Source organism: Leopardus geoffroyi, chromosome C3, assembly GCF_018350155.1.
Source record: "Leopardus geoffroyi isolate Oge1 chromosome C3, O.geoffroyi_Oge1_pat1.0, whole genome shotgun sequence".
Lineage (NCBI taxonomy): Eukaryota > Metazoa > Chordata > Mammalia > Carnivora > Felidae > Leopardus > Leopardus geoffroyi.
In genome coordinates, this window is record NC_059338.1 from 33698323 (window position 1) to 33721118 (window position 22796).

Here is a 22796-nt window from a genome sequence, read left to right on the forward strand (position 1 = left end):
AAGATTGGCCAAAAGGTTAAGAGGATAGACTTCTGTGTGGAATCCTGCTCCTTCCCCTTTCTGTGTGACGCTGGGCAATCTACTTAACAAGAGTGTCAGTTTCCTCATCGGTACCAATGAAGGAGAAAGCTGCTCCGCAGAACTGTCGTGGGGATTCAGAATACTGTCCAAAGCAGATGTGTACAATAGATGTGTAGCAGGTACTCATTAAAAAGGATGGTTGCTCCTATTTGAGGATTCCCAATTGCTCTAATCTGATTTCCCAGAAAACACTGTCATTTCGGGAAAGCCTCCTTCTTACATGTTTTTTTTTAAACTGGCCAGTGAGACAAGAGGAGAGGCTGTGTTTTCCTCTGGGTCTGCATCTCCAGGAGGCTGTCAGGCGAGTCCCCAAGAAATGACTTGCAGTTTCTGTGCAGCCGGCCAGGCTCCAGCTGTCTTCCTGAATCTCTCTGCTATTCAGATACCCTCCGGCAGGCTCACCCTTACTCTTCTTTCTTCAGTCACAGATTTACCCCAATGTGGGACCCCTCTCTTGATCGGTCCAGACCTCACCTCATTCATGCCCAGCGCAATCGCTGGTACATACTATCACATGCTGTCTCCCAGACAACCGGGAATGAATGCGTGATCAGTGGCAGAGACAAACTCATTCCGGGAGGTAGGTTCAGGGGCCAGCATGTTGCGTTTGGCCAAGGAGCTGGGGGAGGATAAATTTTTAAACAGCTGTTACGAGCTCTAGAGCATTCTAGAGAGAGCCTACACGTCCAGTTCTGTTTCTGAGAGCCAGCCTCAGACCTCTGCCATGGAACCACCATCCGTAGGTTCGAGTGTCATAAAAGAAGCCTCCTCCAGGCAGGCACAAGGTTTGATCCAGTCACCGTGCCCGGAGAGGGTTCAGGATCTAGCTTTTACCTGCAAGTACGTTTGCCCCGGAATGCTCTTAGTCTGGATACCTCTGTCTGGTCACTTTCCTAGGCACTAAGTAGACTCCGTGGCTCAGTTTCCTTATTTGGAAAATGAAAAGAATAATCATATCTACCTCAAGGGTTGCCTGAGGACGGAATGAGTTAACATTTTATGAAATATTCAGTGCCTGGCATTCAGTGAAGGCTACAAACAACAAAAGAGCCATTGGTCACGCTCTGTTGCTGTTCTATCTCTGCCCTGGCCTAGGCTTCACTTCCCAAGAACCATAGCTCCACCCTTGGGGCAGAAAGCAGTCTTCCTCTTGTTCCTTCTTCTCCACCACACCCTACTTCCATTTGTGTTCCCTGGGACCCAGGGTGGTTTTCCAGGTCTTGACAAGTCAGAGATCCCTTAGGGCCCATCTCCTCTCTCCAGACTGCTCTCTTCAGGGACAACTACGCCGTGAACAGCCGCACTCAGGACATAAACATTCCTTGAGTACATTAATACATATATACGGAGCGAAGCCGATCTCAGATGTCTAGGCAGCTCCTTCTTGGAAGAAACCTATGGCTTTGCTTTTTGGCTTTAGGACACTCTTGGGTTTCCTTGACCTCTAAGGACACATCTGTTTGGTGTTCCTGTTTCTAGCCTAGAGCGAGGAGTCAGTTTTCCCCTTTGTCTGGCCTCCCTGGCTTTGGTCTCGATTTTGCCCAGATTGTTGTCTTATGCTCTTTAACTCCACATCCTGAAGGCAGAAGGTCAGTGTCTCTCGTCACTTTCCTGGAGCGGCCAGCCCTTTGGGTATCTTGCTAACCCGGGTCCCTGCTCATCTGCAAGCATCATGGTCTTGACTGTGCAGGCTGTGGGGTGCTGTCTGCTCTGACAGGGCCAGAAGTAGCACCTTCCCTCTCGGGCAGGGAGTTCTCAGTTTTGTTGGGCCAGCAGTCCTGTGAGCAGGGAGAAAGAACTCCAGAAGTACTGACTCAACGTCTTCTTCACTTCCTCGATGCCTCCAAATCCCCCACATCTAGCCCGAGAAGAGCGTAGTGCAACTCTGGATGAGATGCTCCTGAGGCAGAGTGCAGACAATGCCCCTTGGCAGTGACCTCTGGAGGGACTGGGTTGAGGAAATGGGATTATACCCAGGGAGCTAGACATCATGTCCAGTGGAACAGTTATTCGATATCAGAGAGCTTCATCTCTGTAGGGAACCAGAGCCTGAAAAAGCATTTTGAATCCAAATGTTAGGGGAATACATAGGTAAGCAAGTCTGATGTGTGCAACATTGACCTAGATGTCACCAAAGGAAACCAGACATCGGTTATTAGAAACGGAAGGTTTCAGAGTGCACTTCCTCAGACTGATGTTCACAGTTCATGGCATTGACTCTTTTCGACCTTCTTCAATACCTGCCCCCTTACCCCACCCAAGACCCACAGGGGTGCCCTCACTCAGGTACAGAAGCATCCACTGCTTCAGGAGCTTTGTCTTAGCTCTCCCATTGTAAGGAGCAAGGGTCCTTCTCCTGCCACAGCTTCTCCAGCCCCAAAGCTCATAAAATCAGTTCTTCAAAGCATTGCAAAAAAAAAAAAAAAAAAAAAAAAAAGTCTTGCTCAAATCACACTGTCTCCAAGAAAACAACTCAGACAAGAAGTAATCTCTACCCCCCAGCCCTCAATGCCCATCGTGAGCACAGACTGAACTTTCTAAGAAACTCCTGACGACAAGCAGTCTCTCGCATCATCTCCAGAAATAGCCTTCTTCTTCTCTCACTTCACGTCACAATCGGGAAGGTGAGGTTGACATACCTATGTGCCTTTGTTCTTGCCATTAGAGCCGGGGATCTCAACCTTCTGTGTGCTTTGGACCCCTCTGGCACACAGCAAAGCTTGTGGACCCTACTCAGGATAATGTTTCTAAATGCATAAAATAAAGTACATGGAATTATAAAAGAAATCAATTATATTAAAATACAGCTATCAAAATATAGAATGACAATAAGCAATATGTCATAAATGTGCTTCTTTATTAATGCATTAATTAATAAGATCTAGCAGCAGGCAGGCTTACAAACTACCAACATCCCTCTTATTTATTTGTTTGTTTGTTTATTTATTTATTTATTTAGAGATAGAGAGCATGAGCACACGAGGGGAAAGGGGGTGGGTGGAGACAGAATTCCAAGCAGGCTCCATGCTATCAGAGCAGACCCCAACACGGGGCTCAATTTCACCACTGTGAGATCATGACCTGAGCTGAAATCAAGGATTCGGTGCTCATCTGACTGAGCCACCCAGGCGCCCCCAAACTACGGACATTCCTAAGTAGTGATGAGTATAAATGTTATTTTGAAGTGTCTGAAACAACTCTAATGTGATACAAAAATATTTGTGATTTCTACCAGTGACAAAGTCACCGGTACTTCTAATACTATTGTGATTTATATTTGTTTCCCATGCTCATAATCAAAGAACATGTTAAATGTTAATCAGAGGTTTGTGAAAAGAGGTGTTTTTTCCCCATCCACCTTCTCCCAGGTTAGGATCTCCCACATTAGAGGCTCTGTTCCCCTACAATGCTCTGGAATCCCACAAGAGGTTCCAAGAGACCATGTCTTTTCACTGGGGTACCTTGGGGTCATCCAGCTCAGTGCTGGATTCCCCAACGTGGGGAATGAAAAGGCAATGAATGAAGTTCATCTTTAGTCTCCTAGATGAGGAAACTTAATTCAAGGCCATGTCTGGATTTTTTCCCCCCAGATTCCACTCAAAGCGAGGCTTCTCCTAGGGACTCCCGCTATGCAGGCAGAGGCTGGGAGGAATTAGCCAATACTGGGGACCCAGCTATGTCATAGGAAATCTCGAGAGCAAGGGTGGCAGCGAGTCAAGTGGGTTAACCAGAGCATGTTGGAAAAACGCAGGAAAAGGAAATGACGTCACCCACTTTGTAGGCTCTGAGGACAGGGAACTGAAAATGTACCCTTCAGAGAGCCGTCAGCTGCCCCGCCCATCTCCATCCGGCAGGGGGGTAGCAGGGGAGGTACCAGGGGCTGCAGGCCCACAAAGCTCCCACATTGCAGGCCCAGGAGTGAGAAGAGTCTCTACTTGCCCACTCAGGGAGCTAAGGTTCTTCCTTCAGCAGAACCTGAACACCCAGCGTTTCCGTGCAAGGTGATGCAACTTGGCAGGAAGCCCATGTGCTAGCAACTATGACGTTGTTGCAGACAGGAAAAACCCTGAGCTGTGAACGCAGGACTTGCCATGGGAAAAAAGGAGCGGCTGGGTTTTAGTCCTGGTTTCTAGAAAGTCGTTTCCTGTCCCAAAATGGCTTGGTTGGGAAGCTGAATTTATTTCCTAAGAAGGGATTCTTTTTTCTCTCCTCTGCCCAGCTTACCTTTACAATCACACTGGCTCTGATTATATGCTGATTCCCGATTTTGAAACCCTATCTCCCAATGTTGGCTTGATGCGCTCAGGAAATGTACCCCCCATTTCTCCACCACAGCCGTATCATCCCCCAACTACTTTGTTCCATCACTAACAACGTGCCAGGCACTCTGCCGCCCTTGAAGCTCTCATGGTTGGTACAGTTACGACCGCGTCGCTTTCCCCACCATAAGACATTTCACATTTCAAAAGGGCTCCTTATTGCTTTACTGCGGGGGGGGGGGGGGGGGGGTGGGGAGTGGGGGGCAGGAGGGGGGGTAAAGAATTAGAGTATCAAAAGGCAGAATTGAAAGACCTTAAGTCACTTAATTAATTTCCTCAGAATTTACACATGAGGAGACTGAGGTCCAAAGAAGGGAAGCAGTTTCCCCAAGACCACACGGTGGGCTGAAGATAAAGCTAGAGCTACAACACAGCTTTCTGGACTCCGGGTCCACGTTCATTTTCCTTGGCATGAGATCCCTGATGCTATTTCCAACTTGATCTCCCACCTGCCCCTCTACACGAATCCAGCTCCGGCCCGCCAATCTATTGCTGGTGTTCAAAGACGTGGCAAGCTTTGCTGTGCTAGTTCTCGCTGTCGCAAAAGCCCTTCCTCGGACCCTATCGTCCTCCCTGTCTTCTCGGCCTCAGGTGGACTTTCTAGTGTGCCTATCCAATCACATGGCTCCTTGCTGAAAGCCTGCATAACTCTCTGCTATTGGGTACAATCCAAATTCCTTAACATGACCAATATTACCTCTGACTTCAAACCGGCTTATATTTTACCCTCATCTCCCCATCCTCCTATCTCTTTCTGATTTTAGGCCATTTGGTGATGACTGATTGTTTTGTATGTCTCCATTTTTAGGTTCAGCCAAGCCTAAGATCCTGTGGCTTTGGGATACAACATAAAGAAAAAAATATTTAAAAAAATTTTTTAATGTCTATTTATTTATTTTTGAGAGTGGGGGAGAAGGAGAGAGACTCCCAAGCAGGCTCTGTGCTGTCTGTGCAGCGCTCCAGGCAGGGCTCGATCTCATGAACTGTGAGATCATGACCTGAGCCAAAATCAAGAGTCTTGGCCAGTTAACTGACTGAGCCACCCAGGCACCCCCCAAAAAATGATTTTATAAAATTTTTTAAATGTTCATTTACTCTTGAGAGAGAGAGAGAGAGAGAGTGTGGGCAGGGGGAGGGGCAGAGAGACAAGGAAACATAGAATCCGAAGCAGACTCCTGGCTCCTCGCCATCAGCACAGAGCCCTGATGAGGGGCTTGAATTCACACACTGCAAGATCATGATCTGAGCCGAAGTCCAACGCTTAACCAACTGTGTCACCCAGATGCCCATTGGAAAAATGATTTTAATCGTTATGTTCATTCAATAGTCAAGTATTAACTGAGCACCCACCAGGAGACGTTGAGTCGTGGAACCACAGAAATGAACGTGGAGTCTCAGGCTAGTGAGAGATCTAGATATGCAACCAAAAAACTGCAATTAACTGTGATAAGTACAAAAGAAGTATATGCAAAGTAAAGTGGAGGTCCACAGGTGAGGGACCAATTTTGCCCTGGGAAATGGGAATGGAGAGAGAGGTTAGGGTCAGGCAGGTACAGTTTTGTAGAGAAGGAGAGTTGAATTGGTGTCTGTACAGAGAGCGGAATGGGATCTAGTCAATGGATTTAAAGAGAAGAAAGTATTTCAATGTAGGAAAAGGAGAGATTCATTTATTAAAGTAGAATCGGGATTGCACGTGAATAAGTTTAATTAATCATTACAGGTGACTTCAAACAAAGCTATTGGGTTCTCCTTGCTTAAAGGAAAGGAATTGACTGGCATGGGAATAGCTTATATTATGGGAAGGTTTTGACTTCAAGTATTTTTGTCAGACCGTGTTGCTCATTACTTTAATCACGGTTATGGATGATCATGAGAAATAGTTTATTTAGCATCAATGGTGAAAAAACAGGCATGAGTTCAAGAGATATTTAGATTAGATATTCGCACATATTTTCAGCATTTATCAAGCATTACAACGAAAAGTTAGAGTCTTCATTTTAAAGGAAATGCTGGAAAACATTAAAAAGAATGCTCTGACCCAAAAGGTAGAAAAGCAGAGAATCATAGTGACATTGAATGTCAGAATTGGAAAAGATCTTGTACGTTGCCTATTCTATTACTTTCATTTTAAATATTTTTTTTTCAACGTTTATTTATTTTTGGGACAGAGAGAGACAGAGCATGAACGGGGGAGGGGCAGAGAGAGAGGGAGACACAGAATCGGAAACAGGCTCCAGGCTCTGAGCCATCAGCTCAGAGCCCGACGCGGGGCTCGAACTCACGGACCGCGAGATCGTGACCTGGCTGAAGTCGGACGCTTAACCGACTGCGCCACCCAGGCGCCCCATATTACTCTCATTTTACAGATATATAAACTGAAATCCAGAAAAATGAAAGAATATGGGAAATTCACCCTGTAAACCATGGACTCCCTGAACTCAAGTACAGGATCTCAGAGTCTTAGATATTAAGATAAGAGCTGAGAAGAAATATAGTATAATCTCTACTATCTTGATATTTTTCAAAGATTGTGTATAGTTAATCCCAGGTGCTTTGATTTAATCTTGCCAGGAGGTGTTGTCCTACCCGATGGATTAGTCCCTAAGAAAATCTTCCAGTATCCTTAGGGAGAAAAGGCTAAGATTCATGAAGAAAAAGGGCGGCAATATTAGACTCTCTCATGTGCCAAAGATATATCTGTGATTGGAAGTCTGAGAAGGAAAGGATTGGTGCGGCCCGGAATAATTCAAAACTAAAGAATTGGGATCCACTCTTTGATGATGAAGGGAGGGAAAGAAGGGCAGCCATTGTTGAAGGGAAATGGTGGAAATAACAAAAACAAAGGAGAAACGGCAGGAGTGAGCCCATGGTGTCTGCGCTGGGGAGAAACATGGTTAAGGAGAACTGGATTTAAAGTGGGCGTGGGAGCCTGGCTGGCTCAATTGGTAACACATGAGACTCTTGATCTTGGGGTTGTGAGTTTGCGCACCATGAACACCACGTTGGGTGTGGAGATTACTTAAAAATAAAATCTTACAAAATATGAAGTAAAAAAAAAAAATAATGAAGGAGCAAAAGCAGCTTTTGGACTTCTCTTCCAGTTATGTAATTCAGGGATCTTTCCTGTCCTGATTACCATTTTACCTTCCTTCTGGAAGGCAGCTGGGAGGAAAGAGGCACATCCTTTTTTTTTTTTTTTTTTTTTTAATTTTTAAAAAATATTTATTTGTTTGTTCATTTATTTATTTATTTATTTTGAGAGAGAGAGAGAGAGAGCACAAGTAGGGGAGGGGCAGAGAGAAGGAGACAGAGGATCTGAAGCAGGCTCGGCACTTGAGCACAGTGCCCGATGTGGGCTCGAACCCGTGAACGGGGAGATCATGACCTGAGCTGAAATCAAGAGTCGGTTGCTTAATTGACTGAGACACCCAGGCGCCCCCAGGCATATCCTTTATCTAAAAACTATAAATATAACTAGATAAACTATAACTTTGTCTAAAACTATAACTAGCAGTCCTAGGAAGGAAGGAATCTTTAGGAGGAAAGTGTTGAGGTAATGCAGCCTGAGATTAATCTGCCTTAGAATGGGAGGAAGTGAGATGCCACCAGAGAAATTCCAAGGGAGTTCCAGCCCTCACCTGCAGGAGTTCACTTCCTTTCTGTGACCTGTATATAAAACTGGAAGCCTCTTGGCTTGAGACAGACTCCTAGGCGACCAGAAGCAGCAGCCTTTCCTGAACTCAGGTAAGAGAATTCCCTTTCTCTACACTACTCACACAGTTCTGGAGGTCAGCCTGGTTCTTCCAATCATTTACCCAAGTGTATTCAGGGCCACGTCTAAAGGAGCCCTTTCCAACAGTACAAAATATCCTGAGGATAGAGAATTATCATGTTATCTTCACACACCAGTACCTAGCACAATATTTTAGATGGTGCTCAATAGGGGTGCCTGGGTGATTCAGTCGGTTGGGAGCCCGACTTCAGCTCGGATCATGATCTCATGGTTCGTGAGTTTGAGCCCCACGTCAGGCTCTGTGCTGACAGCTCAGAGCCTGGAGCCTGCTTCGGATTCTGTGTCCCCCTCTCTCTCTGCCCCTCCCCTCCTCACACTCTATCTCTCAAAAATGAATAAAGATTTTTAAAAAATTAATTAAAATAATAATTTAAAAAGATGGGGCTCAAGAAATGCTAATCAAATTGTTGAATTTAAAGTATATTTACTATATACCCTCTATGCTCAAGGCAGCTAACAGCATTCTCTATTTAAAATTAATTGATCACTCGCTATATTTTAGGTGTGTAAATCATGCATCATTGTCTTTACATGTCAAAACAAGCTTCTGGGGTAAGCGCGATTGTTTCATTTGGGGGGCTAAGAAAACAAAACTCAAAGAGGTGAGTTTACCTGTCCAGAGTCACATAGACGTAGGGTGACTACCTCATTCAGGTTTACCTGTGACTTTTCCAGTTTTGAAACTAAAATCCCTGTGTCCTAGGACACCCCCTTCCCCCCCTCCCCCGCCGCCCGGTCCTGAGCAAATAGGGACAACCTATTTTGATGGGAACTTGTAGCCAATATGTCTCGGCATGGCAGATTCACTCGTTATTTAAAATGTTGATATGTGGTTCATCATGGATATGTTTTTCATTAATTTTGATATCGCATGAAAATATCATTTGTCTTGTTGATTGAGACTTTCAGTGCCCACTTACATTCGGTGCCTGAGATGAGTACTCCATTCTCCTTACACTAATCGCAGCTCATTATAATTTATCTTCAAACTCAGGAGACACTAGAAAGCGCCCTCCTATGGAGCCGTCTATTCCAGGAAGAAATGAGTTCCCCTCCTGCCTTTCTTCTCTTTCTTTTGGGACCTGGGCAGAGCCAGAGAAGAGCCCACTCTTGCGTCCCTCTCCGGCGTGCCTGACTAGAGACTTCCTGTAGAGGGCGCTGTGGAGCACAGACACCTCGGGAGAGAGAAGTGCTAGGTGTAACTGGGCTGATTGCCCATCAGATCTTGCCTTTCCCTGGCAGTAAGATTGTTATGAAATCATTGACTTTCTATTTGCCTTTGGGGCTGAAATAAATCTATTATCCCGAAATAACCAACCCGATCCCAGACAAATACCAAACAGCTAAGCTCTTCTGCCCTGGGGGTAGCCATAAAATCCAGACAATTTTCCCCCAAGTGTTTTCCGTGGCTCAGCAACAGCTTCTGTAAGGTTCTGTTTTCCCACAGTTCCCCTGTGGGCTTAAGGGGACCAGAAGAGTGAGCTACACTGGCATTCTGGAAGGGAAGACTGTATACGTCAATTGGGCAAAACAAGTTTTAACATTTTCCCCGAAATGTAATCCTCTGTCTACTCACTGCAAGTGCCTGCTGCTCCAGGCCTTACCGGCTGGGCAATGACGATGGGGCTGGGATGGGGACAGAATAAAGGAGTCGGGACCTGTAGCACCAACTCACAGACCCTGAACGAACAGCCGAAGTCTCTCCTTCCGGGACAGCAGCTCAGCAGCTTTTCTTAGTAAGTTAGATGAATGGGCCAGACCATCCAAACCCAGACAAAGCTATTGAGTTTCACAAGGGGACACCTGGGGAAAGCATGTCCTTGGACTGAATTGGCTTCTTCAGACATGACATTGGGAAAATCAGTAAGTCATGCTCTTTCCTTTGAATTCCTAGCTCCCGTGGTCTTCAGATTCTGGCACGAGATGAAAGCGTCTGGTCTTCCCATCTGCCTTCTCTCTGCTGTGTTTTATCTCTTCTGGACCCCTTCTGCTGGGCTGAAGACACTCCATTTGGGAAGTTGTGTGATCACCACAAATCTTCAGGCAATGCGAAACGGGTTTTCTGAGATACGGGACAGTGTGGTAAGCGAAGGAGGCAACCCCTCCCTGCCCCGTGGCTGCCTGTCTCCTTCTCTACTTGTCTTTCTCTGTCCTCTGGGAGCCCGGCAGTAGGATCACAAAAAGAGACAGGCTGGGGACCCCATACCAGGAGGATGCATTCCCAAGAAAGAGTTGTAGTTCAAAATTGAAAAGTGTTTTGGCAAGAGACGTCCACTGGGCTGGGGCAAGGAAAAGTTGAGAGAGGTCTTGATGTCTAACACCCGGCAGCAGTCCCTGACCTGTCCTTTCCTGCCTTGCCTTCTTCCACTTAGCAAGCCAAAGATGAAATCATTGACATCAGAATCTTGAGGAAGACTGAGTCTTTGCAAGACACCAAGGTATGTGCTTGGTCCATAAAACTGTGGGAGGAAATATAAATTGGAGGCATCTCCACCACCCCGGATGCCACCAACACACTAGTCTCCTTTGTAGCCTGCAGATCAGTGCTGCCTCCTCCGCCATGTACTGAGACTCTACCTGGACAGGGTTTTCAAAAACTATCAGACGCCTGACCACCATATCCTCCGGAAGACCAGCAGTCTTGCCAACTCTTTTCTTACCATCAAGAAGGACCTCCGGCTCTGCGTGAGTAAAGGTCTTGGGTAAAAGGACCCATCGCCGCACATAGTTCAATGACTTAGCAACCAAGCTCTTTCTTATGCCCATTTACTGGCTAGAAAAACTGGAACCAAACATTCTCATAATCGGTATTGTACCATGTGACAGGTCATAAGAACTCAGCTTTACTGTCTTTGGGGTATAGGCCCTATGCAAAAAGTCTACATAACTGCAAAATGCTATTTCATGTTAATGATAATTATCTATGATCCATGAATTACGCTTTCCACTGTAGGTGAAGGATCCTACAGTACATTAGTGTATCCTCAGCCTCTCAGCGGGCCGTGGGGCTGAATATCAAGACAAGGTCTGAATAGGACCTAGGTATCCAACAAAGAGCTCCCTATGTGAGCCTACAAAGCTGGCCTCCTCTTCTGGCTGATGAGTAGTTTACTGATCCAAAATGATGGGGTCTGAAAAGGCTTTCCATAAGAATGGAGTAGGTACAGGAACGCAGGTGAAAGAGTAGAATTCTCCTTACTTCGTGGCAGTGGTGAGGGCAGATAATCAAAATCTTTAATAAAAGCCATCATTCTGTGGCATTCTTTTCAGCATGCCCACATGACATGCCCTTGTGGGGAGGAAGCAGCGGAGAAATACAGCCAGATTCTGAGTCACTTCGAAGAGGTATATGCAATTTGGGCCTCGGTAGGGATGGGTGTGTTTTTAGAACTGAGATCACAACTGGGTGGGATAGATATTCATACCGGTAGAAATCCTGTAGCCCTCAACAATTGCCCTCTGAGGTCATGTGGACCATCCCTCTGCTTTAACCCAGGGGACACCCGTCCAGGCTCTAGAAGGGTGTTGTCTCTGGAAGACGCTCTGGGATTCAAGAGGGGATGGCCTTAATTCCATCCAGTCACTCCAGAGACATCTGTGTCTTCCAGCTGTACAAACAAGAAGCAGTAGTTTTCCAACATTACACACTTATACGTACCCTCAAAAACAGTCACAACTTCACACACGCCCATGCCATGCTGTTCCTCACCTTGGTGCCTTTGCACATCTGCCAGGAAGGCTTGAAGTCCACTCCTCACTGACTAATTCCTACTCATCCTTTAAGACTCATCCTAAGCATCACCTCCAGGAAGGTACTGACTATGTCTCTCAGAGGTAGGTGCCTCTTCTGTCATCCTGTGGAGACGCCATCCTCCATCCACCACACTACATTTTAGTTGTCTGCTTCTGTCTCCTTCACTTGGCTGAATTCCCTGTGGGTAGGCATTGTGGAATTTATCTCTGAATCCTTAGCCAGCCCAGTGCTTAACACAATAAATATTTCCTCGGTTAAAGTTGCACAGTAGGCAACTCCTAACACACACACATACACACACACATCTTAAAAAAAAACCAAAACAAAAACACAACAGTCTAATTGCTTTGATCTCCGTGATTCAAGACGCTTGGGTTATACTCCAAACTCTGCCACCTTCTGGGCTTCAGTTTCCCTATGTCATGGACTCCAGGATTTTCCTTCCTCTTGTGAGATCTTGAGATTCCATCACGTCTTTCATGCTCTCCATCTTGAAGAGAATACTGGGCTCGCAATGCCCAGCAGACCTACCAGTGAAAGGAGAGCATTAACCCGGGAGTACATGTTGTCCCTTTATGAGATGCTCAGCACAGAAGTGTGTGTCTTTCAGCTTACGCCTCAGGCAGCGGTGGTGAAGGCTTTGGGAGAGCTGGACATTCTCCTGCAGTGGATGGAGGAGCTGGCCTAGGAGGAGGGTGACGACCCCGCTGGCAAAAGTGCTGGCCAAGAGTCCCAGCCCTCGGTACCCGCGAAAGCGTGACCCCCCAACCACCGTCTCGCCGCTGTACAACGTAGTGCTGGCCACTGTGGAGATTATTTATTTATTTATTATTTGCTTCCTTATTGTGGTTGTCCCCAGGAGTTCCCACTCTGAACGGAGACCATGGTTTTATAAGATTTTGATGAGATCTTTTCCACCGTGGGCTGTATTTATTACTTAACATATTTATTTATTTTTGCTATTTAACTTATTTATTTTTGTAAGTGAAGACAAGACTTAAAAAATTCACGGGTTATATTTATCACCTGACTATGAGTTTTCGCACAGTAAACAAACCCTCTAAATTCTAGAGGGGTGGCTAAGGGTGTTATTCATTTTTATTAAATCAAGGACACATGTATCTCACTCTTTGAGATATTTAAAAGTGAACTAATGGCTACTAAGTGTGGGCTGTAGAAGAATTTCTGATGTGAAATTGTAGACTTGTCTCACAATTACTGACCACCTCCACTCACCTCCCCAACCCCATACTTGCTATGGAATCTTGTATGGCAAAAAATGCACTTCTACAAATAAAGTTTTCTTTGCATGATAAATATCTTCTTGGAGTTTGCAAATGCTTCAGGAGCAAAAACAATGGCGCGGAGAGCTTGAATCTCGTATCACCTAGGGACTTCTTGCTCCTCTGGGGAAGAAGGATGCCAGTGGGAACCTGGACCTTTTCCCTCCTACTGAATGCATCCCCAATTCAATTCTTAATTCACTCACATCTCTGATGCCATGACTCTGCCCTCCACATAAAGGGACGATGACTGAGTGAAGGGCTTCAGTTATCCTTGCCCTCCCCTTGTTAGCTTTGAGCACTGTCCTCTGGGAAACCACTTTTCTTTCTCACTTTGGGTTTTGCGTCAGGAGACTTGATTGCAACACAAATTACCATGGGCAGGAGGTTCTATTATAAGGGTTAAGAACACACAGGTGCAAAGTTTAATTACTGAGCCTTGCCCAGAGAGGTTCGTGAACCTTCTCTTGAGGCTCTTCCACTTTGTATTCTGGCCAGCGCCCAGGGTCTAGCTCGTTTCTGGGTCGAGTCTTTGTCTTTATGACCAACTACTAAGTCAGCATTCTCTGTTCAGGTCCCTTTCATATTGCCCTCCCCTGGGCTCTTCTGGCATGGGCTTCTTGCCTCCTTCCTCCCCACCTTGCTTGGAACTGCACCCCCAGTGGCAGTTTAGTTTTCCCACTTTCATGAAAAGCAGACTAATGCTGATGCCCTGGTTCCCAAAGCCAGCTCCCCTCACTGCCTCGGGTTTCCGCTCCCAATCCTCAGCTTGGGTCTTGATGAAGTTTAAATAACTTTATTAGTTTCTTTTCTCATACAAGTAACAACTACCCAACAGAGAAAATTTGGTAAATACAGAGAAACATAAAGAAGAGTGTTTAAATCACCTAGAATCCGCTCTTAAACATTTAGGTGTATTTTTCCAAGATCTTTTCTCTTGGATCCAAATCATGACTCAACCCTCATTACCTGAGAGATTTGGGCTGTAAAACTTAACCTTCTCGGAATTTAGTTTCTTCCTCTAGAAAACAGGATGATAGTGTCTACCTTTCAGAAGGATGGAAGACATGGGTTTTTTATGTTCCTTTGAAAACAAGACACCTTCTGCCTTCATATTCCACGTAATTATCACCTATTTGCTATCAGATTTTTACTCCATCTCACCTGTCTTCTGTCATATTTTCTAGTTGCATGTGTCCTGGTTTTCTCTGACCAGTCTGACAAACAATTTAGCTTCAACTCTCCAGGAATAGTCAAGTGCACTGAACTCAGTGTTAAAATTGTGATAACCACCTCCAAGAAACATTGGAAAGCAGTGAGGAGGTCATTTTATCTGCCAAGGGTGTGAGTCTTCCAGATGGGTGCGTTACAGGTTGACCCACAGCTAAGGATGAAATTTCTCTACTGTTTGTTTTCTGGGAGACATTTCTGACTCTTCTGGCAGTCTGGGCCATGGGAAGCCTGGGTCTTTGGGGACTGCAAAGTACCATGTTCGTACTGACTTGTTACCTCTTTGTCTGTTCATTTTCTCAACAGGACCCTGGTCTCTTCTCTTCTTGACCTGTCATAGTACCAACAACAGCAAATTCAGCAGTGAAGAAGTCAAGTCAGGTTGTGAAAACCTCAAGGGAAAATTTCATAAAGGTGGGGCCATTGAGGGACAGACTCTAAAGAATGGTTTATAATGGTCACTTCCAACTCCAACAATTAAAATGATTATTATTATTATTATTATTATTTATTAAGTACTCCTCATGTGTCAGGCACTGTACTGGGAATTTCACATATATTACATTGCTTAATTCTTAAGACAACCCCATGAGTTAGGTAGTATTATTACCAGTTTTCAAAGGACAGAGTGCTCAGAGATGGTAAGTAATTTGTATAAGGGGGCAGAACCAAGAGTTGAATGTGAGCACTCTGATCCCACAGCCGTATATGCTTCTCACTCTACTGTTTACTTTCCCAACAATGACATCTTGTGTTCAGAGGCACAGTAGGAAGGAAAACCGTGTTATGACTTCATAGAGATATGAGTAAAAATCTTGACTCTGACCATCACTATCTTGGGCAAGTGACATAACTCTCCTTGGTTTCTTATTCTGCAAAGTGTGGGTTACACACTTACCACACTGTTGGTGTGAACACTAAACGGGATTGTCATAGCTAACTTGAACAAACACTTATTATATATTAGGTGCTGTTATAACTGTGTTGTAAGTGCCCACTCATTTAATTTGTATAAAAGCATGATGAGATAGCTGTCGATTATTCCCATTTTACATATGATGAAGCTGAAGACCAGAAAGGTAAAGTATCTTGAGTTCACACAGCTAACAATGATGGAGGTCAAATATGAATACAGTAGGCAGACTGGAGAATCATGCATTTAACCACTTCACCTTGCTGGTTGGATGGAATGTCCAGCAAATAGAGCACACTTAGCAGAATCTCTGGCTGTAGCAGTGGTTCTGCCTTGAGAGGAAAGTGATGAGCCTTCCTGCCAAGCTGTAGTGCTAACTTTAACTTCCTGGTGCTACTTCCTGCTCTTTATGACATCTGTGTTGAACTTCATTTTTCCATGATCTAAACCTCGTCTCTTCAACAAGCAGAATGTAAGTTCCTTTGGAGGTCACAAATGTGCTGAACCTCATGTTGACCTATCAGTTCTAGTTACTCTACCTCTCCGGGCCTCCGATTCCGATGAGAGACTGAATACACAAATGGAGAGTGGCTAGACAATACGTAAAAATAGAATTCCAATCCAAAATCTGCAGCCCAATAAACCGACCCATTTCTGATAGTACCCAGCCCAGGAAGCCAGTCTTTATCTATAAGTTGGATTTGTATGAAGCCAGACTACTATCTGTCTATCTATGGAAGCCAAACCATAACCCCTGTAACAATTGGCCCCAAGTGGTCAGGAATGATTGGTAACTGACAGCATCCCTACTTTTTGTTCCCACTTTCAACGTAGCATGAGTCAGAAAAGCTAAATATGCACTCCTAAGTAATCACATAGGATTCCCAGCTTCTAGCTGCCCACCAACAGCTTCCCCATTCCAATCAAAGCATATCCAAAGCCTTCCTTATTTTCTACTTTAAAGCTTTCCCACTCATGCAGGCCTGTGAATCTGTGCCAAAACACAAGTAATGGTAGATGACTTCTTTGCTATAGCAAGCTCTGAATAAATAACCTTTCCCTGTTTTCATTTGGTCGGTCTTCATTTATTCCCACACTGCATTTGCAAAATGAAAAGAATTGAAACAGATGATTCTGAATTCTAGAAATCAGATGTACTACAACTGACTCAGGGGATCAGATGTAGCTTCAGCTGCCCTTCATTGCCAGAAAGAGTTTGCATGGTTCCTGTATCACTAGGTTTGGCTTCAGAATTTGGGGTTAGCACATCTGATTGGGCAGGCTGGAATGATGCCCCAGATGCATCTTCCTTCCCAGGAAGGCTGGGAAAATCTTTCCTCTGTTGGGGGGTGGGCTCCTTCTCAGAATGAGTGGTATCTCCCAAACCTAGAAATGGGATCTAGGTGCAGGGTAAATCAAAAGAATAAAAAAGTCCACTGTATCTCTTATTCCCATCATAGCTTGGAGTTGCCCAAATTCTTTATTTTCAAAGATCCAGGCCTTCTCCAACATAGTCTAGTGTAGCTTTGTCTGCCCATCCCTCTCCCAAAAGGAAGTAGACAGAATGAACCGTCGCCCTGGTGGACTCAAGTTCCTGAAGGATAGAACTCTGTCTTTTCAGCTTTTTAGCCTACCTTATCTCAGCATAACATTACATCCTTGATGAGGATTGAATTCAAAAACAAAAGGCTGGAACATGTATAAAGACAAAACTTTAAAAAGTACTAAATGAAATTGCTGTTTCTATGTATGTTGGCTCCCACCCTTTTTTTTTTTTTTTTTTTTTCAGGAGTTAAATGCTTTAGCTTTTGCTAGAACACACATAACCCACCCCACAGACTGGGCTTTGCCAATAGGAGGCAGCAGAACAAATGGTAAAAGGATAACTGAATACAGCCACACCCCTACTTCACTGGAAGATTGGGAGGAGAGGAGGTGACACCCTCCAGTTCAACTCAACTGTCCTCAGCACGATGAGTCAATTGCTTAACGGGAAGAAGGTAGGACTCAGAAGCCTGGGGGCAGGAAGCCCTGGATTACAACTAGAAATGCTAAAACCTTTCAGAAAACATTATTTGTCTGACTGAATGTTAGAAGTGGGAGAGGATATAGATCATTTTACAGGGCGACTGGGGTCGGGAGAGGAAAGTGACTTGCCAAAGTTTACACAATGAGTTATGGCAGAGCTGGCATTAAAACTCAGGTCCCTGTACTTCCAAGATTATTAAACCTCAATTCGATTCAAGAAGAAATAAGTCATCGATAGTGGAAATGAAGTAAAATGGCCTTTATTCATAGATGACGTGCATTGCCTGGGTAGAAATATATCTACAAAAATCTCCTAGAACTAATAAAGTTTCCTTTGGTAGGAGAATATAAGATCAATGTACAAAGATCAATTGTATTTCCCATGCCATTAACACACAATTAGAACTTGAAATTATATATATATATATATATATATATTACAAATAATAATAGAAGTCAATAATGTATAAGTAATATATGTGTGTATGTATCTATTACATATGTGTGTATATTAAAATAATATAATAATATATATAAATAGTATATAATATACACACACACATATATACACACTAGTGACCAGAGCAGAAAAAAATCTGAAACGCTTGGGGATAAATCAGGCTAAAGATCTGAAAGATTTCTGTATTGAAAACTACAAACCATTGCAGGGAACAAAAAAGATGATCGAAATAATGGAAAGACATCATATTCAAGGATTGGAAGTCTCAATATTATTATTAATATTTGCATTGATCTACAAATTCAGTGAAATCACTATAAAATTTTCAGCAGCCTTTCTTTTAAGGTAGAAATTGATAAATTCACGTTAAAATTCCTACCAAAATACAACAGACTGAAAATAGTCTTCTGAAAGAAAAGAACAAAATTGACTGATTAATATTCTCTAATCTCAAGACTTATATAAAGCTATGGCCATTAAGAGCGTGTGGTATTAGTATAAAAGTAGATCAATGGAATGGAAAAGAAAGACTAGAAAAAGACCCACACATTTATGGGCAATTGATTTTTAACAAAATTATAGAGGCAATTCAGTGGAGATAGAACAGCCTTTTTTAAGAAATAGAGTCCTAAAATAATTAGGTATTTTATGGAGAAAAATGAACTTGGACCTATACCTTACTCCACATAAAAAAATTAACCCAGGGGTGCCTGGGTGGCTCAGTCAGTTGAGCGTCTGACTTCGGCTCAGGTCATGATCTCACCATTCGTGAGTTCAAGCCCCGCGTCGGGCTCTGTGCTGACAGCTCAGAACCTGGAGCCTGCTTCAGATTCTGTGTCTCATTCTCTCTCTTCCCCTCCCCCACTCGTGTTTTGTCTCCCTCTGTCTCTCAAAAAGAAATAAATGTAAAAAAAATTTTTTTTAAATTAACCCAAAATGGACCATAGATCTAAACACACAATCTATAAAAACATTAAGCAAGATATATGATGAGACACGGAAGAAGATACACAAACAAACATACGAAACGCATGAAAAGATGCTCACCGTCATTTGTCATTAGGTAAATGCAAATTAAAACCACAATGAGATACTACCACCTACCAATTAGAATGGCTAAACGTCAAAAGATTGGCCATACTAGGTGTTGGAGAGGATGTGGAAGAACTGAAACTATCATATACAGCTGTGGGGATTGTAAAATGATAAAAACCACTTTGAAACCGGTTTGTAAAAAGTAAGCAAACATCCGCCATATGACCCAGCCAATCTACTTTTATGAATTTATCCCAAAGAAAGCATATGTCCATACAAAGACTTGTACGTGAATGCTCATAGCAGCTTTTTTTAAAAAAATAAAATCTTGAAACAACCTAAATGTCCACCAATAAATGAATGGCTAGTGTGTGGATGTGTTTATTATCGTGATGGTGGTGATGGTTTTACGGCTGTACCCATAAGCCAAGCTGATCAAACTGTACATTGTACATATGCACAGTTTATTGTATGACAATAATACATCAGTGAAGCTGTGACAAAATAATTCAATTTAAGGCAGTTTCTCTTTCTAGGCACTGTGGAGGTTACAGGCTTATAGGGAGAATGAGGGAGGCAGGGCAAGACACTGTCCAGCAATACATAACCCAATATGATTAAGGAGAGACACTTGTGTGGAGGGACCAGAGAAGGCTTTCCAAAGGAGAGATCCTTGGATTAGACCTGGAAGGATAAGCAAGGATGCCAGCAAGTGGCATCAGAAGACAAAGGACCTTGAAGTCCCGCTACTCCAGGGAAGTGGTTGGATCTTGTGCTAATATCCACATTTCTTTTTGCTGGTATAGTATATGGCAGTTTAAAATACCCTTGTTTAACTTATTTTATTTACTTATTTATCTCCCACCTCCTATCGAAGCGATTTAGCGTGGCTTATAAAGATACTTCCAATACAAGATTGAAAGAAAGTGGATGAAATCCTTGGAACACGGACAACATAATGAAGTTGAACTAGGACTTTTTCCACAAAAGATGGATCATAAGTTTCTGAATCATAAGTTGCTAGAAGGCTCTAAATTTGGCTCCGTGCTTTATACAGGCTGGAACAAATTGGGAAATGATTATTACAGACTCACTAAGCACTTGGTCTAGGTTATCTCATTGAACCCTCACAGACCCTGTACGGTGGGTGTGTCCCTCCTCCCCACGACAGAGGACAGAGATTTTTCCGAAGCTGTTGGGAGCTGATGAATATATGGAAGTTTCTTCCTCCTCATCCGTTCTACGTGAAGAAGGAACTAGCTGTTGGCCTTTAAATGAAACTTCTCACCGAGAAGACTCCAAGAAAAATTGGAAAAATCAGGAAATCCGACAAGGTATTGGAAGGTGTTGGAGAGTTAATAGGACAGACATAATTACAGAGTCGGGGTCTGGGTAATGGCAGTCCACTCAGTGCTGGGCTCCACACTGGACATGACTTTCCCCGCAGGGAGTTCATCTAAATTGAGAAACGTTAATGAAAGGTTGGGAGACTGAGAAGGTGTGTGGAATTCAATACAAATTTACAGGATGGGGGCCACAAAATAGGTGCTCAGAGCCTGCCGAGGAAGCGCCTTCCTAACTCCCAGCTGAGATCCCAGGGAGAAATCAGCTTTGAATCATCTCAATCTACCAAAGCATTCTGAGTAATTGAAGTAATCTGAGGTAGCCAACCCCTTACACCTCAGAGGAAAATGATATTCTTTTTTTTTTTTTTTTTCAATTTATTTTTGGGACAGAGAGAGACAGAGCATGAACGGGGGAGGGGCAGAGAGAGAGGGAGACACAGAATCGGAAACAGGCTCCAGGCTCTGAGCCATCAGCCCAAAGCCTGACGCGGGGCTCGAACTCACGGACCGCGAGATCGTGACCTGGCTGAAGTCGGACGCTCAACCGACTGCACCACCCAGGCGCCCCAGGAAAATGATATTCTAAGCTTGAAATTATCTTTATAGTTTTTCAAATACAATGACTGGAAATGTTCAGAATAGGCAAACACATAAGAATGGAAAATAAATCAGTGGTTTCCAGGCACGAAGGGCAGGGGGAATGGGGAATGACTGAGAATGAGTAGGACGTTTCTTTGGGGGGTGATAAAGATGTTTTGGAATTAGATAGCAGTGCTGGTTGCACAACTCTGGGAATATACCCAACACCACTTTTAAAGGGTGAATTTTATGGGACATGAGTTACATCTCAATAAAGCTATTACATGAAGACAAAATAAAAAAACATTTCAGGTCAACAAATGTTAGCAGAAAGCAGGAATAGCTGCTTAAGGTATAATGATTTCAGCACAAAATGATCGGGCTTATTAGGAAATGATTTAGTTCTCATTTACTTTCATTGTAAATGTTAATTAAAAAAACCCAGCCCACTCAATGAATTCTGGTCTTGAGGTTTCCATATCATATTCTCACATGATTTCTCTTGGGGCTGAACTATTTATCATTTTTTAAAGCAATTTTGCAGGCATTGTAAACAGATGATAGAAACTGGGATTAACCACAGTATATTCTATTGTTTCTATATGGGGTACTATTATAAACACTATTTTTATTCCTCCTAAGTGGAAGAGCATATAGATAAAGAATAAGAACTTATTTGTATCAATCTCAAGCTTTTTTATTAATAAAATGTATTAAATATGTCATGATAAAAATACTAGTAATATTTTAATAATAGCTAACTTTTTCAACTCTTTTTAACATTTAGTCATTTTTGAGAGACAGAGAGAGACAGAATGTGGGGGGGGGAGGGGCAAAGAGAGAGGGAGACACAGAATCTGAAGCAGGCTCCAGGCTCTGAGCTGTCAGTACAGAGCCCAATGTGGGACTCGAACCCAAGAACCGCGAGATCATGACCTGAGCTGAAGTTGGATGCTTAATCGGCTGAGCCACCCGGGCACCCCTAACTCTTTCTTATACATACATGTCGAGCTCTGTCTTCTACATGCTTTGCATGTATGTTCTCATTTAACCTTCACAAAAACCTGTGATGTGGGTAGTTCCTTTTTATTCTCACTTCATAGATGAAGAAACTGAAGCATAGGGGAATTAAGGGACTTATCCAAGGTCACACAGCTAGTAAATTACAGAGCCAGGAATGCAAACACAAAGTGCAAGTCCATGGCTGCATGTCTTCAGGTGCACTGTGCCACTGACTTTCATACACTCAGGCTTGGAGTCAGAGTCCTGTGGTCAAGTCTAGGCAGTGCCATTTACTAGCCCTATGAGCTTAGGCAAATCATTAAACTTCTCTTTGCCCTGGCTTTCTTTTTTTGTTTTTTAGGTTTTAAAATTTACTTTGAGGGGGTGGGGAGTGCAGAGAGAGAATCCTAAGCAGACTCCATGCCGCCAACGTGGAGCCCAATGCGGGGCTCTGTCTCACTAACTGGGAGATCATGACCTGAGCCCAAATCAAGAGTCGGATGCTCAACTGACTGAGCCACCCAGGCGCCCCTGCCTTGGCTTTCTAATCCATAAAATGGAGAGAATGATGTCTGCTCTGTCCCGCGGGGTTTTCATGAATATCCAATTGTGGAAGAACTTTGTAAACTACAACGCAACAGGCTGGCTTGTTGGACTAGAGTTGTGACCTAACCCCAACCCCTGCCTCCCCAAAGAAATAATGAGTTCCAGTTCCAGGCTACCAGAAGTTGCCCCCAAACAAATCGTCCATGGGCACCCTGGTGTGTGGCCAAGAATGCCTTTCAGTACAAATTGGGAAAGCTGTTTCACTGAACTCTGTAACACTTTGGGCCAACAATCCCATTAGTGGTGAGTGAGAGCTTTCGACATTTTTTGGCTGGGACAAATTGGCACTGAGAACCTGGGGAGGAAAATCCCATTGTCACCATCACTGGGGCAGCAGCCAGAGCTTATAATAGCTGGCTTGGCCAGC

General features: G+C 43.8%; 1 protein-coding gene and 1 long non-coding RNA gene across 2 annotated transcripts; one reads left to right on the forward strand and one right to left on the reverse strand.

The window, feature by feature from the left end:
• Positions 1-270: 270 nt before the first annotated feature.
• LOC123586332 lies at positions 271-22017 on the reverse strand. Its single transcript, XR_006706742.1, has 3 exons — positions 22007-22017; positions 8902-8904; positions 271-2385 (listed from the first exon to the last, which is right to left on the reverse strand). It is a non-coding gene; the product is annotated as an uncharacterized LOC123586332 (long non-coding RNA).
• Positions 10113-12684, forward strand: IL20 (interleukin 20). Its single transcript, XM_045455401.1, has 5 exons — positions 10113-10275; positions 10566-10631; positions 10726-10878; positions 11464-11538; positions 12558-12684. The coding sequence occupies exons 1-5, from the start codon at positions 10117-10119 to the stop codon at positions 12633-12635; spliced, it is 531 nt and encodes a 176-aa protein (XP_045311357.1). The 5' UTR covers positions 10113-10116; the 3' UTR covers positions 12636-12684.
• Positions 22018-22796: the final 779 nt, after the last annotated feature.

Coding starts and splice junctions, on each gene's coding strand:
- IL20 (XM_045455401.1), top strand. CDS start 10,117: ATGAAAGCGTCTGGTCTTCCCATCTGCCTTCTCTCTGCTGTGTTTTAT. Junction 10,632..10,725: donor AGTCTTTGCAAGACACCAAG/GTATGTGCTTGG, acceptor TCTCCTTTGTAG/CCTGCAGATCAGTGCTGCCT. Junction 11,539..12,557: donor TTCTGAGTCACTTCGAAGAG/GTATATGCAATT, acceptor TGTGTCTTTCAG/CTTACGCCTCAGGCAGCGGT.